The 17,888-nt window shown below is 44.6% G+C and overlaps 1 protein-coding gene and 1 non-coding gene across 11 annotated transcripts in view; one reads left to right on the top strand and one right to left on the bottom strand.

Moving 5' to 3' along the window:
• CLASP1 (cytoplasmic linker associated protein 1) overlaps positions 1–17,888 on the top strand; it is a 188,947-nt gene that overhangs the window by 51,694 nt on the left and 119,365 nt on the right. For all 10 annotated transcript variants that reach the window (XM_076342950.1, XM_076342953.1, XM_076342948.1 and 7 more), the window contains exons 3-8: positions 2,226–2,304; positions 2,528–2,631; positions 3,129–3,220; positions 3,308–3,383; positions 6,357–6,454; positions 7,605–7,672. In XM_076342950.1, coding sequence (XP_076199065.1) covers positions 2,226–2,304; positions 2,528–2,631; positions 3,129–3,220; positions 3,308–3,383; positions 6,357–6,454; positions 7,605–7,672 — 517 coding nt within the window. The remainder of the gene's footprint in view (positions 1–2,225; positions 2,305–2,527; positions 2,632–3,128; positions 3,221–3,307; positions 3,384–6,356; positions 6,455–7,604; positions 7,673–17,888) is intronic.
• On the bottom strand, positions 894–1,010 carry LOC143162654 (U4atac minor spliceosomal RNA). The gene has a single exon (XR_012995745.1). It is a non-coding gene; the product is annotated as a U4atac minor spliceosomal RNA (small nuclear RNA).

Raw genomic sequence — 17,888 nt, 5'->3', positions numbered from 1 at the left:
TGCCCCAGCCAGGAGGAGCTGAGTGAGCTGGCAGGCAAGCGGGCAGTGATAGGGGCTTAAGGCAGCTGGCTCTGAAACTGGCTGAGCATTTGTCAATGGTAGGCTAAATCCAGTGTGCAAGATGAATGTGAAAACGAAGCACAGCTTATAAAAGCACGAGGGGAAAATTCTCCCTTGGCATATGAATGGATTCTAGATCTTGCCGGCGTGCTGCAAATGATGTTGAATTAAAGAAATGACACGGTTGAAGGATCTGTTACTGTGATGGCAGAAAACTGCAGGAGCTGTTTGGAGAAGGTGAAGTGGTACATTGGGACAAATGAGGATCCAGGTGCTTGTATTAGGAAGTTTCTTTTTAGGAGACCTGACATGGAGTTGGCCGTTTCCTCTGCATGCTGTTCGTAGCTCCCTTGCTGCTGTAGAGCTGAATTTGGAGTGAATCCATATGACAAGCTGAGGGTGGAAAGCTTGGGTTACGGACTGACCGCTAGTGTGCAAAGCAGGCGCGGCAGCCATGGTAACTCCAGCAGGAGGGTTGGCGCAGGCTGGTGGAGTGGTGTAGCGTGAGGGTTTTAGTATAGGCAGTAGCATAATGGACACCGTGTGTGTGGCGAAGCTGCGAGTCAGCATCTGTCAGCTAACGTACTTCCTATCACGCGTTTATTTTGTTAGGAATGCTGCAAATTTGCATCGAGTATTGCTTCTGGTCGAGAACAAGGTAGTAATAGGGTGGGGAAAGGGGTGCTGGTGCAGCCGGGCTGTGCCGTGAGCCCGAGACAGAGCGCCTGCCACCCCGGCCGGCAGCGCGTGCCGGTGCGGACCGGAGGTGCTGGGTGCGGGGGAGGCCGGGGCAACCGCTGCTGGGAACGCGCCGGGCACGCGCCGCGGTGCGAGGTTCCAAAAATTGCGCCGCGCGCGAGGCGGGCGCCGCTGTGTTGCTTGAGGCGTTAGCAGTGCTGCCCTCACCACGCGTTCATCGAGCAGCCGCGCAACCCCCAGATAAGGACGGTTGGGAAGCGCCGCCGCGCGCCCCCGCTAGGGGAAAGCTAACCGCGCCCAAGGTCCGGGCGAGGGGCGGCGCGCCGCCGGACCCGCTCCCACGCCGCCCGGCTCGGGGGCGCGCTCCGCTCGGGCGCGGCACGGAGAGCGGCGTTTCTGTCTCGTCTCCGGCTCCGGTTTAAGCCTTTCTGTCGACGGTGGCGGCGCTACCCAGAGTGCGCTGCGCCAGCCGGGCGGCTATTTGCATAGGGGGCCGGCCAGCCGCGCCGGGCGGCAGCGGCGATGGAGCGCGCCCCCTGCCGTCCGCCCGCGGCGCTGCCCGGCACGGCCGCCCCGCCAGCAGCCGCGTCCGCGCACGTGCATACGTATAGATGGAGATATGTACGTGCAGGGCGTTCGCCGTCCGCAGGGAGCGGGGCTGCCCGGTGACAGCCCTGGTGACACCGCCTCAGAAGCCTGGCTGTCCATAGCACTTCCAGGGATACTAACCTCAGCGCCTCGCTAAAAACTTACGGAGAGCTGTCTCATGCAGAACTGTCATGTTCTATAGGGTCTTGCCGAGTATTTAGTATACAAGCTACGAAGTATATTCGGTATATAACGTATTTTTTTTTGTACTGTTATTAAATGCAGTTAATCAGAGTGGGTTTTCTGCTCTGGAACCTGTTCTGAAGCTTCTCTCAAACAAAGTGCCTTTCCCTGGGTTTCAGTTATGTCATGAAAGTGTTTGGTTTAATTTCTGCGAGTAACTTAAGCAGCTGCTAGTGCACACCATTTTCTTATTACAAGTGTAATAATTACAATTAATTAGAAATGCTAGTTACAGCAAATACTGAAATTGTTATGCATATGGTATGTGTACATTGCACATAAATATGTATGATTTTAGCAGAGCGGCAGTTACAGTTGTTAGCTTTGTCAAGTTCTTGGCAGTGAATTTTGGCTTGTAAACATCATAGAGAGCAATAATTTGGGGGCTTTTCTGTTTGCAAACCACTCAGCTTGTCTGTCAGAAGCCATGCAAGGAAGAATTGTATGTGTCTGTGCAGCTCTGTCACCTGAGGGAGCGCAGTCCCAGAGCAGATGGACGCAGCGTCGACGGCGTGGGTGGGAAGGGGCCCTTCTCCCAGGGGAGCGTGTGCCAGCGCTCCCGCCTCTCGGGTGCATTGGCCAAGGCTGGGCGTGAAGGGCTGCATGCTAAAATGCTGCCTGTCCTGTGCTTGCAGGTGGTTCTCCTGGGGATCGACATCCTTTCCGCACTAGTGTCCCGCTTGCAAGATCGCTTCAAGGCGCAGATTGGCACAGGTAAGGGGTCTGTGTGTGAGTCGGGGATGTTGCCATCGCTCTGGTGGGATCCGCTTTGGCTGCTGTACACAAAACCTCCTTTTTCCCCTGGAGAGCACTTGGGAGGCTCTGCTGAAGGGTGGGAGGCCTCGTCCCTCCATTGGGCGGGGGGAGAGCAGAGGGGCTGTACCACTGTGACGGTTTTCTTCTGAGGGATTTGGATGTTCCTGTTTTCTTTCCTCAGTGCTGCCAAGTTTACTTGATAGGCTGGGAGACTCTAAGGACTCGGTGAGGGAGCAGGATCAGACCTTGCTGCTAAAAATCATGGAACAAGCTGCTAACCCTCAGGTACGCTCGACAGCCCTCTGCAGTGTGTGAGAGTGACTGGCTGCTTAAAAAGGAGAACTTTTTTCTGTCAGAAGGTTCTTTTTTCTTGTGGCCCCGTCTGAAATGGCTTCATCTCCTTATGCTTTTTTGAGATATTCGCTTCATTTGAGAATGCTGTTGCATGTCAGGATACACATGGGAGTGTGAGTGTCAGTGGATTTCCCAAGGATGAGATGGGTGGATGTCAGTGTAGTTGTTCTGGGTCCTTGGAAAGTACTTGCTTTTTGTAAGTAAAAGTTATCATTTTAGCTAGTGGGGAGTTACTGCGAAGTCAGTACAGAACAAACAATTAGATCTAAAAATGTCTTTCTACTTCTTGTCCTCTTCTGCTTGGATGGATGTAAAGCTTATATTTTGAGCTCCAGAGATGGTATGGTGTATGTCTGCTGGAAGAAAGAGTCTGTCTCTTCCTCCACCTCTTTTTTTTCCTGTCTCACCTTCTTTTCTGTCTTCCACAGTATGTGTGGGACAGGATGCTAGGAGGATTCAAACACAAGAATTTCCGGACAAGAGAAGGGATTTGTCTCTGCCTTATTGCAACACTCAATGCGTAAGTCAGAACCTCCTGCAAACCTACGTTATGTACACAAGCCTGCTTTGTAACTCACACTGGTGCCCTTTTGTTCTTTATTCCCAGATCTGGAGCTCAGAGTTTAACACTGAGTAAGATAGTGCCACATATATGTAACTTACTTGGAGATCCAAACAGCCAGGTAAGCTTTTTCTGTGAGTCACGTCTAAAGGTTGTGCTGATTGCCTTGTTGGTAAGCGAGACTCTGCGTTCTGGGTGGTAAATTAGCTAATTGTGCTGCTGGTGGTGAGCTCTGAACAATGCTGTTCATGAAGAGCCCTTGGCTGGTTTTAAAGAGGTATGATTTGAAGTATGCCTAAACCAGCATATCGGTTACTCCCAAGAGTTCCAGCAGAACGATGTGAATCTGCAGGTGAGGTGAACAGAGCAGGAAACCTTTGTAGGAAGGGAGCTCCTGTGCCTGACAGCCTGCATGCAGGGGAGGCTGCAGGGGATCCCTCTGGGTTTGGTGCAGCACCCTTCACCTTCAGAGAAGAACTAGTCTGGGCAGGGAGGGCAAATGGGAGCAGTGAGACAGCCTGGCCATGTGCGCTGCCAGAAGTTGTACAGGGAGATTCTGAATAAGGTGTGGAAGCTGTACAGGATCCTTAAATCTGCGATGCAAAACAAATTAAAATACATGTTGAAAAAGAGAATCTGTCACCGCTATGTGCTTTTTGTCCTGCCCTGGACAGGACCTAATCTGAAATCAGAAGCAAGTATGTGAGGTTAGTGAGAAGAAGAGGTATGGGGAAGCAGGTTTCAAACTAATATCATATAACATGGGTATTAGCAGTTTTTTAATATCCCCTTTGCCCTCCTAGCATGAGTGGTGCATACACATGATCCAGGTCTGGAGCATTTAGCTGGAAGGAAGCATGGGACGGCCAACTGGGGAATGGGGTTTACACTGGCTCTGGAGTTGGCCATATTCCCATGGCTGTCAGGGCCTCCTCTTGATGAAGAGGAGGATTGAGTGTGAAGCAGCCTTCCCTTGCTGGTTGTGCCAATGCAGGAGGATAAACCTGTTGCCCCAAGAAGTTTTGAAGGAAGCTTACTGTTCAGGGTCCTTTGTAGTTCTGAGCCACGGCTGAGCAAGCTGTAATAACAGCTTTGAGGGTACACTGGGTTTAGGACTTTGACTTGTTGCAGAGACAGACACCTTGGTCCTGCCATTGGTGAGCTGTTGAATGAATGAGAAAGTCGGTGCGGGGACTGAGGCATGTTTTCCCTCTGCACTGCCTCTTCCATGTGCCTGGCACGGCTCGTTATTTCAGTCCCCAGCTGCAGTGGGAAATAAGGCTGATCTCTTGCCCCTTGTCCTGGGTCTGGTGTCTCATCCCCAGAAAGCCCATGCCCGAACTGATCAGACACAAATTGCTGTCAAAGTGGCTCCTGGTTGAACAGCACCTGTTCTGGGCTCCCCTAGGGCTGCTTCTGTGCTGGAGTGCCTTCTCCTGAGCTCTGGGAGACCTGAGCTGTGCCTCGTGCTCGGTCAATGCTGCCCTCTCTTGGTGAGAGATGATGGAGAAACACAGATCCAGGTCAAGTGCAGTGTTTATCCCTTTTGTTGTGGACATGGAGCTGTTTCGTTACTGCCCTTCTCAGAATGAATGTTTTTTAGGTTTTGTTGTTTCCAGCTAATGCAGTTTAAGAGCTTGTGTAACCCAGTGAGCAGCTGGTATGAAAACTGTATTTAAACTAGACTTTTTTCTCAAAAATAAAATTGAGCATTACAGCTTTGTTATTGCTGTGGTAGATTAAAGCAGGTATGATAGTAGGAGCCTCCCTGCTTTGCCCAATATGGGGTTTACCCTGCAACCATACCTCTGATTAACTTGACACGCACAGGCAATCCTTCCAGATCATGCTGCGAGGACCTCCGTGGTCGGCTGCACTGCGTGCTGCAGCTGGAGGGGGCATGGCAGCAGGCTGGGGATATGGCAGAGCTTGTCACCATGCCCTGGCAGCTGTGCCCCGGCAGCTGGTGCCTGGGCCCCGGGGCAGGTGGACTCTCTGCGGGCAGAGATGCAGGTGCTGCGACGTCCCCTCCCTGGCTGTCGGAGGCAGAGAGCGAGGCTGGGTTAGGGTCTGCGTACCCAGAAACTGGGGACACCAGAGTCCCTCCTGAGCTGTGCCCAGAAGTCCTGCCTGGTGGTGTACAGGGCTGATGGGCAGAGAGAAGAGAGGCAAGACCGCTGAGTAAGGGCTGGCATGAGTGAAGGCAATGGCTGAGAAACTGGCAGAGACCTGTTGAACAGGAAGGCTGCGGAGCAGGAGAACGGGGTGAGATGAGCATGAGTCAAGTGTTAGGTTTTTTTTTTTGGCTAGGAAGCAGGGCACGTGTGCCTGCCCTTTGACTCCCACCTACAGGCGATTCTAGCTTGTGCCCGCAAAACATCCTGTGTCTAGTCCTGATGCGTGTGGGTGCTTCCATAGCTGCCAGGCTATCTTCTGAGAAGTAGAAGTGCACGGCTCCGTGGGTATTTCCGTAGGCAGAGCAGATAGTTTATCTTTGCCTGCTGTGTCTGATGGAGGGAAGGGGGTTCTGTGCAGAAAGGTGACACTTTAATTGGATTTGTGGCTCTTCCGTTGGGTGGAGGGAAGGATGTGCTCAGCAATTTTTTGCAAATCAGTTTGGAAAACATGCAAAATTCATGGTGACTCAGGTGATTGATTACTCCTCCCTCCATATTTTGTTATCAACACAGAAACATAAGTTTGTAAGATGGCATTAAAAATCAGTTTGTTTTATAACGTACTAGCAATATAAGGTCTATTCGTGTCTCTCTCCTTGCTTTTTTGACCCAGTAAATGTATCTGTTGGACACAATGGGTGGAGTTTGGCAAAGGCAGCCAAGTTCCCTGTGTGTGTCCCTGTGTATGAAACCTTTCATCTTATGTCTTGATTGCCTTTTCAATTAAATTAGACCTGCTGATACTGCTAATATCTGAAATGCAGGGATGGAAGCTCCTTCATGAACTCTGTGGTAACATATATAGTGGCAACTGTTGTTGCTGAGAAATATGCAAATTTCTTTCTCTCTAAGGTAGGGCAGGGATTTATTTATTTAAATTATAAAGATGATTGATTTCTCTCATATCTCACATTCAGGTTCGAGATGCAGCAATAAACAGCCTTGTGGAAATTTACAGACATGTTGGTGAACGTGTAAGGGCTGATCTCAGTAAAAAAGGATTACCCCAATCTCGGTAAGTTGAGAATGTCCTTATGTCTTCGCTATTTTTGGGCTGCTTTTTATTCCCTTCCTTCCTTTAGAAGGCTTCAGGAGCTGCATGATTGAACCTCTTCCTGGGATCAGGGGTTTTTGGTGTGTGGCTTCCCCCCCCCCCCCCCATCCTACAAACACTCAGGTTTCACTTAATGTGGATCCTGTACCTTTGCCAAGTATGCCACAGCATCTCTGGAAAACCAATACAATTATTACAGATGTGTAGTTAACTGATTTAAGATTAATGTGGTGTTTTTTCTGTATGTTCTGCATGTGTAGAGAAGACACTTTAGAGCAGCCTGGGTTTATGCAACTTAGAAGGCTGTCATAAAAAAACCCCCACAGTCAATATAATCAGTTCCAAGGCTTTATTTTAAAAAAAAAAAAAAAACAAACCAAAACCAAAAACCACCCGCACCAATACCAAAGCCCTGTCCCTCTGCTTCTGCCACTTCAGGTGCGGTAAGAAAGCTGCTCTCTTGCCGACAACCTCCTGTGCGCAGGGTGGAGCATGGTTAGACCTGAGGATGGAGTAGATGGCAGTATGTCAATGCACAGAGGGAGGAGGGAAGAGGTTGTTTCAGAGGTGGGGTGCACGCAGGGGGAGGCAGTCCTGTTGCCTGTTGTTCTCCAGTGAAAACAAATGCTGCCACAATGTGGCTTAAAGAAATAAACTCTCTGGGAAGGAATAATGAGATGTGATAAAGATCTCCTGCTCCACTAGGCCAGTGATGTGAATGGGAAAGAAGTGTCAGGGCCAAAGACAAATGTTGTGTGAAATTGTTTTTTAGGGGTGTTTTTTGTGGTATTTCTGCAAATAGTTAAGATAGGCAAAGCGGTAATGAACTGGAAATGCATCTACAATTAGACATGTCACATCTTCAGTAATGTAGTATTTCCAATTGTATCTTACACCTCTGTAGTATCAGTTGTTTCTCAGTTTTTCTTATCAGCTGTTGCATGTTGTGATATTTTTTTAATTTTAAAATAACTTCCCTCCACACTGACACTTTTGACAGTGTTCCCAATGACCTGAGTGAAGCAAAATTTGTCCTATAACATCTTAAACTAGAAGATTCTGAAAAGTTAAATTCAACTGTTCATGGTGTATTTCTTTAACTTTCAAACAGGTTGAATGTAATTTTTACAAAATTCGATGAGGTCCAAAAATCTGGAAACATGATCCAGAGTTCAGGTGGTGAGTAGTACTTGTATTCTCTCTTTGGTGTTTTTAGCAATTTTCAATTGGTGAGGTGTTCAAATGGACACAGAGCAAGCATTCTGTTAGAGAAAACAAGTATGGGTGATTGTTAGAAATATACATGTGGCTTTTGCAGCAAATAAAACTGATGTTTAGTTAATCTGCTCTGTCTTCCTAGTAGTATCAGAAGGAGAATGAAGTGCAAGTTTCAAGAACAGAAGGTGTTGTTAGAGCTGTCCTTCTTTTTCTCTTGAGTTTTGTTAGGGAAATACATCTTCTGTTCTCAAATCCATGTGCATCTTTGTTTAAATTGTTCATAAGGTAAATTAAATAGTAATTTAAGAGAAGAAACCTTTTCAGTTTAATGCCCTAAATAGCACAGAAAGCGTACACATTAATGTAGTAGTGTTCCATTTAAAGCTCATATCGTTTAGGGATTGTATTTTGCAGTTCCTAAGTTTGCGTACTTTGTATGTTTATGACTGATAGTCAAAGACCCTTATCAAGCCTTAATTCTGTCTGTCTTGTCTGAGACTAGTATTTTACTTTGAAAACAAGTGTTTATTACTGCTTTTCTTATCGACAAGCTTAATGAGCTAGAAAGTATTTTTAATAAGTATCACTCATTTTTTAGGAATAGATTTTGGAGAGAATTGTTGGTGAGGGAATTCATCTTTCTGCCAACAGCCGAGTAGAGCAGAGATGAAGAACATGGGTTCAGTGCTGCGGGTTCCTATCAAGTTCACACCCCCCGCAAGGCCAAGAGCAGGAGAGGTGATGTCCCCAGTCTTTCCCACGATGCTCTCGGAAGCCAAGAGAGCAGAGAGGCCTCTGCTCTTTTAAATGGGAAAAAAAAATCGTTTTCACTTCTAGGCACCGTTCTTCTTGCCATGTCCATTTCAAAATATGGTAAACTTCATCCCTGCAGGAAGTAATAAAATCGACTTATTTGAAAATTCTGAAGTTATATTTTGGATTATTCAGAAATGTGATGTGATATTCTCTTGTACATTTGGGAACAATGAAGACCTCTAGTGCGGGTTCCTCTGATGGAATGGGTTAAAATTATGCTTTTGCATAATGTGGGAAAATACTGGCTGTTGTAGGTAGATGAGGCTTACAGTGGCAAAAAAGTGCACTTGAGAAACAAATGTCCTTGTACTTTTTTAAAAGGGGGGGAAGTATATATTTAATCCCTTAGCAAACATCTTAAGGTTTACAACCTCCAGGTGTTTGTTCTGAAATGCTAACTCAAACTGAAACAAGCTTACTGCTGATCCAACTTTTCTGCTTTCCACTTGGCTAGGCTAAGGTAGAATTTTTGTTTTGCTAGTAGTGGAATAGAATGGGCTTTCAAAAAAAGTTAATTTGATGCATCATTGTACTATGTAGATTACTGTTGTCTGGAGTTTGAGGAGGCAGACTTGTGCTCTGTGGTGAGATGTTTTGCTACATGGTCTTTTTGAACAAATGCTGTGGTGGGATGGTGACTGTGGGTGGGATTTCTGTTGGGTTTATTCTCTTAGGGGGAGGGAGAAAGATTTGGGAGCTTAATGTGCCCCTAGCCAAACTTCAGCTAAGTTTACAGAGGGTTTTTTCTAATCCAAATGAAGGTGATCTTAGTAGAAAATCAGGTATGTCACAACTGATTAGAAGAGTATTTAGTATGAAATAGGTGAGATACATGTAAGAATAAACTTCAATGAAGAGCAAGAAACTAGAGTTAATTTATTTGCAATGCAAGTTTTAGCTGTGCAATCATTTTAGCATCTACGCGTCCCAGAACAGTACCAGAGACATCACTTGCTAATCCTTGGCTTCTGATGGTTCTGGTCTCTAGACTGAACATCCTAGTGCATGCTGTGATGTGATTCAAAGCTGCTGGCACCATGGAAAACACCAAAAGAAGCAAGATGGGGACAATGGGGTTGACCTGGGCAGACAGTTCTTAGTGCCATCTCTTTTCAAGAAAGCAAACCATCTGTTTTAAAATTGCCAAGGAAGGATTCCATAGGAACACTTTTTTATTCTCATAAGTGCAAGTAAAGCATCTATGTGTATTAGATCTGCTAGTTTTAGGCTTCACTGAGAATTATTTTTTCTTTTAATACCCCTTCCTCTGTCACTGTTTTGATGGATTTGAAGATTTAACTTTCTTGCACATACAGTGCCCAAGACCTCATACACCGTGTCTCATGTCCTTGACTCCATCAACAGGCTTTTTGTGCTTCCAGACACAAGTACTCCTCACTCTGCTTAACCTGATCTGCTGATGTCGTCTCGCTGTCCTCGCTCATGCTGTGGCTGGATGCAATCCCTAGAGTGTGTGTGTTAGCATTTCTCCTCCGTTGAATCTCCTGTGTGGCCATCGAGACCAAAAAGTAGCCTGGGGGAAAGGGGGTTGGGGAGAGTGGAGGAGTGTTAAGGGGTCAAAGAGCAAGGTGTGGAAAGGATAGGATCTACCATTGTTCTGCCAGAACCTTTTCATCTTTCCTAACAATTAAGTCTGCAGTTTCATGAGTTAATTTTAAAGTAGTTCTCATTTGTGAAGCTGATAATGAGAACATTAGTTATTAATACCTTTTTGTGTGTGTGTTTGAGGGGAGGGTTCAATTTCTCATAGTGCTATAGGCTGGTTTGTTGCTTCTTCCTCACCCTCCAAGCACAGCACAAATACAGCATACATGCTCACCATATCTAATGTGTCAACAGCTCTGTGCAACTTTCAGTTTATCTTTTTGAGGTTGTGTAAGCCAATGGAGGAGGCTTATCTTCACCCACGGTCACAAGTTTATTGTGGCTTAAAGACAAGCTAAGTTTGTTGGATTTCTTGTGTCCCTGAGCCTCCTGCAGCTTTTGAACAAAGGTGGCGCTTTCAGCGGTTGTCAAGCACCCGGGAAGATGATAAATATTGCACATCCAGAAGACTTGCCTTTCTCAGGAAATAACTGTCTAAGTCTTGTTAATCCTTTGAGTCTGGCAGAGTATGGTATTGATTATGAGGGTGTCTATCTGTTATCATTAATACCACTCCTTTTAGACTGTAACTCCACCAGGCGAACACACCACTAATGCTTTAACCTTCATGTTATATGGCCTGGATCAGATGACTTCAGGCAATATGGTGCAGTTGTACCTTATCTTAAAAGCTCGTGTTAGTCCCTCTCTGTAGCTAGCATGTACTATTTCTAGCTCTGTGCAGGCTGCATGAGTGTCCCAGAGGTTTTGGGAGGCAGACTGGCAAATGTTCGTGCAGACTGCAGTCTGTAAGCCCTTGTCAGTGTAAAATGGCACTGCGGAAGGAGCGGTGTCACCTCCCTCGCGGTGGGTTTTCTGCCCTGAGCTGCTCCCTGTGTTGGGTGCGTACCAGCTGCAGAATGGACCCAGCTAAAAAGTAACACGCTTAGCCCCTTGGGGAAGGGCTTTTTGTTGTTTAGGGTTAACGCATGGCTCTGAAATGGAAAGGTTAACTGAAGCTATATCATGACTTCCCAGCTCACTGGTAAAGATCAAGTCTTAACTTTTTTTAATGTGGTCTTATAGATTCACCATATTCACCCATACTTCTCTGGTGGGTAGCTCAGGTGGATAAGCAAGAGCAAACTGTTGGCTAAAGTGTCACTCATAACTGAGCCCTGGCCCAGGAGCACTGGAGTTGTGCTATTACAAGACATGAAAGTTGTTGTCAGACCTGACTTACTGCAGCACATAGCGGTACTGGGCAGGTGGGAAAGCAACTGTGGCTTCTGAAATGGTGAAACATGGCAAAAGAACTGGTCAAAGAAGAATGATGACTAAAACTGGTCTCTCAGCTCTGAGACTACTGTTTGGGATAACAGTTTCCTCTACCAGCTCACTGAGGATTCAAGTAAATGAAAGCAATTGCAGCAGCATTATTCATATATCAGGAGTAATTTGGAAATTAGCGAGTATGCTGTAAGTTGTTGAAGATTTCTTAACTAATAGTTCCCAAGACACAAACAGAAATCTTACCCAGTCTACTGGAAAAGGTGCTTAAAATAATAGGGCATTTTTTGATCCCATGAATAAATTTAATGAATCAACTCTAATCAGAATGTGAATTTTAAGTCTATGAAAATAATTCATGTGTTTCTATATTTACTTGTCTTTCTGTACCGTAGTCCATTAGTGCTTCTTTGCGTTTATCTTGAATTGCTTGATTATTTTTTTGGCTAGGCTTTGTTTTTATCATTTAGTAATACAAGAATCAAATGTGTAGTGGGGTGGGGGAGGTTTGCATAGTAATCTGAGGTGTTTCATTAAGTCAGAAGGAGGTTTTGGCATGCTGAAGTATGCTGCTTGTTGCTAGGCTACCAGCACCCCTTATAGCTAGAATATGAAGTTAAAATCCATGTTGGATTTCTCGATGATTCTCAGTGCATCTCTGTTTTGTTATTCGGCATATAATTAGCCAGCCTCTTGAAGCAAAAATTACAGGTTTTTTCCCCCTTTGGGCTTTCAGCAAGCTAATTATTTTTTGTGTAACTTCTTTTGCTAATTATGCAGATGCCTTATTCCCCTGGGACAAATAGATTTTCATCATGAAAGAGCCAATAATTGCCAGCTAGTCAGCTGCTGTCTTCATGTGGCATTGTGTGATGATCTTTAGTTGGATGTGATACAGAGAGAGGCTATTGGACATAAACCGAGACTTCAAGAAATCCATGCTGCACAGGTTTCCTTGGTATTGTGTCTGGAAGGACCTGAACGTAAAGCATACAGTTTTTCCATGGATTTGAATTGACTTTGGATCAGACCTGGACTCCAGAAGGCTTTATAATCAAGTTTTAGGACAGATTAAGAATGAAATAAGTGATCTCCTGAGAGATACAGGCTGATAGGAAACAATGACCCAAACCAAAGCTATTAGTAACCAAAATGTTTCGGTGTGTTTTTTACGCTCTTGATCATTGCGATATCATAATATGACTTTCTTTGTAAACCCTCATTTTTTTTACATAAGTCACACAATTTTTGGGAGATGCTTCTACGTTGGTGCATGCAGGGATACTGTGGTGGTGTGCCAGTGTGGTACCTGTGGCTAGGGAGGGGATTGAACTTTGTGCTGAATTTTGACTTTGCTCGGGAGAGCAAAATTTAGGGATAGTGGAGGTGGCAGTGGTCTTGGGCTGCAAGGATATCAAAGTAGGAGATCTTAAAGCCAGAAGTCTGGAGCTGAGATCTCTCCCCCATGGATACTTGCACAGAGTAGGGTGAAGGGAGGATGCAATTTCAGTAGTTGCCCGTGTGAGTTAGTGTTCTAAGAGTAAGCAGGTTAATTAAATCAATGCTAAAATAGCAAATGTGATAATTCCAGTTACTGAAAGCCTATGAAGAAGGAACAATGTTACTCTTGAGTAGAACTACTTCTATATTTGAGATATTGTTTAAGGTAAATATGCTATTTGCTGAATGAATCCTGTTTATGAAGTTGACAACTTGAAGGCAATTAGATGGAAACTAGAACTATTCTAGATTCCTGTGTGTTGCTGGTAATAAAGCTGAGTCACTGGATGCTATTTTGATGTTTATTATAAGGAGGAAAAATCACCCACATTTGCCAAGTATCGCCATGCATCTTGGGTGGGATATTGTTTGTCAACACATCCAAGCAGCAGAATTACAGATTGGAAGGAGGGGTGACTGTCTGCGATAACAGAGAGGTTTTGAACCAACAAATGCTGCATTGTGCTTTTCTGCGTTCATACCTCCTTGTGCAATTTAATTTCCATTATGGCTTGTTCTCTATGAATACTATTTTCAAGTTGAAATAGAAAATGAAATATAAAATTCATTTCACTGACTCAGCATTCCTGTGGCATAAAAAAAGCAAGGAAATACCCCTTCACCTGCATGGGGGCTGAGAGCAGTCATGTCAGTGATATTTGAATGAGTACTATTAACTGATAGTACATCCTCGTGGAAGGTATAAATGGACAAGATGAGCTCTGCTCCCATTCTGTTACACAACTTTGTAAATAAGCATATTACTGCCTCCTGGATTTTAAACTCTCAAATTTAGAAGGGAGGAATGTGAGCAAGCAGGCATAGGAGGACACATGGTGCTCAGCTGAAGGCTAAGCAGGCTTTTATTTTGGAGGAGAGGTGGCAATCGTCTGCTAGGTCACAGAGAAGTCGTTCAGGAGGGTGGAGAGTTTGCTGGTGGTTAAGTTGCTGAGAGACATGTACTGTAGGGCTGCTCCCGGAGCACAGTGCTCTTTCCCAGCATCTCGGGAGCACTGCAGATAATGACTACAGGGAAAGGTAGGTGCTAATGAATGTGTCACAGGGATGGACGGGTTTATTTGTTAGTGTCTGAATATTTGCTTGTTAAACTTCTTTTTAACGGTGTGAAGAGACTGAAGCAATCTTGCAGTAAAAGTGGAACTTTAAAAAATAGCCTGTAAGCATCTGTAGCCTGGTGGCATCAAGCTCAGTTTAAGCTTCTATAAAATATGATAAGTGATCTGCTTGATGGGGTGAAGGAAGAGGATGTGTATATACAAGGGAACAGGAGAGGTTGTGAGAGGTGAAGGACAGGTATTTTCAGATACCCTTCCTGGTCTGTGATGTTTTTGAGTGATCACCGAGGCTTTCATTTCCTAACTGTTTCCTTTTGCAGCATCAGTTGGGAAGATTATTTAAATTGGTTATAAGTGCTTTTGAATTAACATTGAATCACAGTTCCAGGAATGTGCTAAATGGAGACATCACTGGCTTTTCTGCATTTTTGTGTTTAACTGCGTTTCTGTAACAGAAAGGATATCTGTGGAAGTCGGAGAGGCTGGAGGGGACTAGGTGAAATGGAAAGGTGGAGGAGCTCTGTATCTATTCACCTGTGAAGAATTAATTTACAGGATGGAAGCATGTATTGCATTTATTTTTGGTACATCAGAAACCTGTGCCTTTCGTCTTAGCTTGCAGAGGAGAAGATTTCTGTTAGCCATCTTTGCAAAAGCTGCATCTTTTCTTTTTTCTTCCCCCTCTTCTCCCCATTCAGTGTACCTGTTGTCCTGTTGAAATCCTTATTACACTATGGATGTAGTAGACTGAACTTAGGAAGTCTGAGATTGTCGGTATCTGAGTTGTATAGACCTTGGTTTTGTATTGATATTTACTGTCCCAAGGTGTGAGTTAATTGGCAGCTCTTTTTGTAACGGATTAGAAGGTGGAAATCACCTGGGCAAACTGAATGCTGTGGAATTGATACTACATGTGACATTACGTGCCATTTTTATGGGCAGTTCTTCATTTTAGGGGCTTGGATCCTTTTGGAATATTATGGTTTCACAATGCTTTTCCAAGGTGATTATTACCTGTATTTTCAGAGGAGGCAGGGGATGCATGTGTGGTGTTACTTGTGAACAGTCAGTAAATGCCTCCCAGCTCCAGGAACAAAACACCAAAAGCTGTCTAGGCTGGTTCTCCTTCTCATGTGAACTGCATCACCTGTCACTGGACAGTGTCACCATCTACAGCTGAGAGACCTTTTCACTCTGGCTCCTCCTGTCCAGGTCAAAAGAGGAGTTGAGAATAATCTGTTGTTTTTCCAAAGCTGGAATTGTGTTGAATAATTAATGTACTTAACTGCTTATTAAAGAAAACAAGCACATATTTGTTGTTGTTAATGAAGCATGATGATTTTATCATGCTGGGAACTTCTCAGCTTTGAAAGATCAGCTGGTGGAATGGAGAGCCTGGGGCCATAGTCCAGCTGGTCTTATCTGTTGGGAAATGTCTGACCTCCAGGTCACCATTGGTTGTCTGAACTGTGGTAGTAACAAATGTCAGAAGGAAAGTAAGTGTGTAAATTGTTAGTGCTATTGTGTCTTCTGGATTGAATCCCAAGTACCTTGACCCTAGGATTCCCTTGCAAAGAAGCAGTAGACCAGAGTTACTTTGGTGTTGGGTGTATCATCACTTCCCTAACCCCTGATGGTTTTATATGAATACAGAAATGCTCTTTTGGCAAAGCTTTGGTGTAACCAAGCAGAACCACTCTACCACTGCATTTCATGGTATTTCCAACAGACGTGCATAAAATGTAGGCTAAAGGGGTGGGCAGCTAAATGATGAGATGATGCTGTTTAGTGTGGACCTCATGAGCAAAAGATTAACGTGTGCAATTCTGTTAACACTGATGGAGGTTAAATGCATGAATGTCCTGCACATCTGGAGATGAGCTGCTTTATGCAGGGTCTGTTCTCCCCCTTTGGTAAAAGTACTATGTGGATCTGAGGGATCTTAATGGTTGTCTTAGAGAACACATGTAACTTGGAACACGTTGCAAGGATGAATCTACTGTCCGGTGTCCATAACAAGTATTAGGCTGAATTAGAAAAGATCCTACACCCTTCCTATGGAAACTGCAGTAACATCTTGTAAAGCTGCGGAGGTGATCACATTTTAGTAAGGCTTAGTAGTGTTGCTGTTTTCGCTGCTGTGGTCTTCTCCTATGATTTCTGTCATGTCTTTCGGTGTCAGGTTGGTTTCATCTGTAAAACAAAGCCTCAAATCTGCAGTGGTCATTGTCTTTAAAATCTCTGGACCAGTTTCCTGGTATCTTCTGTGCTGCTTTGCCCGGCTGGTTCTCCTTTGTAGATCTTTTGTCAGAAAGCGTTTAGGGGTCAAGGTTGGAGCAATATTAACTCTAGTGACATTTTCACATGAAAGGACTAACTCTAAATCTCATGGTTTTGATCTGTTAACTTTGTCATTTATTGTACACAGCATTCTTCCAGGGGCAAATTTATCAATAGGATGGCTCATACACATGCATGCACACGCACACACATATTGATCATTGCGAATGTAGCAGTGATTTTAAGTCAGCCTTTTAATTCTAAACAATTCTTTGAGAGATGGGAGTACAAACTACTCAAATATCCTAAAGGAAGGCTGGCACGCTAAGGGCAACCTGGTGTTGCCAGGTTATAATATACAACTATGGGATACTTTTATATTCTGCAAGTTCGTGAAGCTTATTTGGGTCGTGTTTATGTATTTCACATGCTCTGGCTTCAATGCTTGTTGGGGAAGCACAGTGGAGTACTTCAGTGAGCACAAGTGAAGGTATCACATGCTTTCTGCTGCTATGGAAAGAATTACAAAAGTGTTCTTGACGTAGGAAACTTTGCCTGAGGCTCACAAATAGTTCAGTCTCCACAAAAAGCGATGGAGGAGTGGGGGTTTTCCTTCCCCCTTGTATGTTGGCTGGATGCTGGGTTCTTGAGAGTAGTCTCCTAATACTTCTTGTAAGTGAATGCTCTGGGCTGTTTTTATATAGAATCACTGTCCCAGTTAGAATTAAACTGCTGTCCTTCATCAGCAGCCTCAGCAATGGCCAAAGACTGCTTGGGGGAGAGATGAAATTCCTTGCACCTCTTGTGGAGCACTTTGAATTCCTGTGCTGCTGCTCTCATTTGTTTGATGAGATTTATTTTCAGGTTGAGCATGTAACAAGTGAACTGAGTTTAGCTGCTGTAATTAGCAGCCTCTGAGGACCGCAGTCACCCTAAGGTAATCGGTGAGCTACAGGATAGGCTTTTAGGGGCAGTAAGAGTACATGAGATGCGTGTTTCTCCTACTGGTGACAAAGAGCATCCCTGCCCTTGCGGAACAGTGTATGTATAGTGTAACCACAGTAGCTGCAGCTTCCATAACCATGAGATTTTATTCAAGTGTCTAGACTGAAGAGCACCTGGTTGATTTCAAAGTACCGAAGAGCAAATGCTTGCAGGCTTGAAGGTCTTCTCAGATCTAGCCACTTCTCATATTCAAATCACTGACCTTAGGCTGGATGAGATTAGACTATCAAGTCAATTTCTGAGAAAGACATACTAATACAGATGGCATATCTAGTTTTAACATACAGTGGTAGAACAATTACAGCAGTTATAGCCATGTGAGTTGGGGGCATGAACAAGACCTTTTTTCTAAACACAGGAGTGGACAAGTGCTGATTTGTTACTCCAGTGGGAAGTACAGTTAATGCATTGTCTGTACTTGGCCCTGGTCTGGCATTACGTTGCCCTCCTCCTTCATTATGTTTGGCTGAACTATTTTGTTTGTAGCTCAGATACAGTGATGTGAAATAGAACAAAACCAAGCTATAATAAGTAAAAGCGTCCTATTTTTGTAGTATTAAGACAGTAAATACTGTATAATGACTGGGTTTCTTCTGCCTGCTGAA

The sequence above is a fragment of the Aptenodytes patagonicus genome, chromosome 6 (genome assembly GCF_965638725.1).
Source record: "Aptenodytes patagonicus chromosome 6, bAptPat1.pri.cur, whole genome shotgun sequence".
NCBI lineage: Eukaryota > Metazoa > Chordata > Aves > Sphenisciformes > Spheniscidae > Aptenodytes > Aptenodytes patagonicus.
Note: the sequence above shows the minus strand (reverse complement) of the source record. Positions and strands in the feature narration are given on the sequence as shown.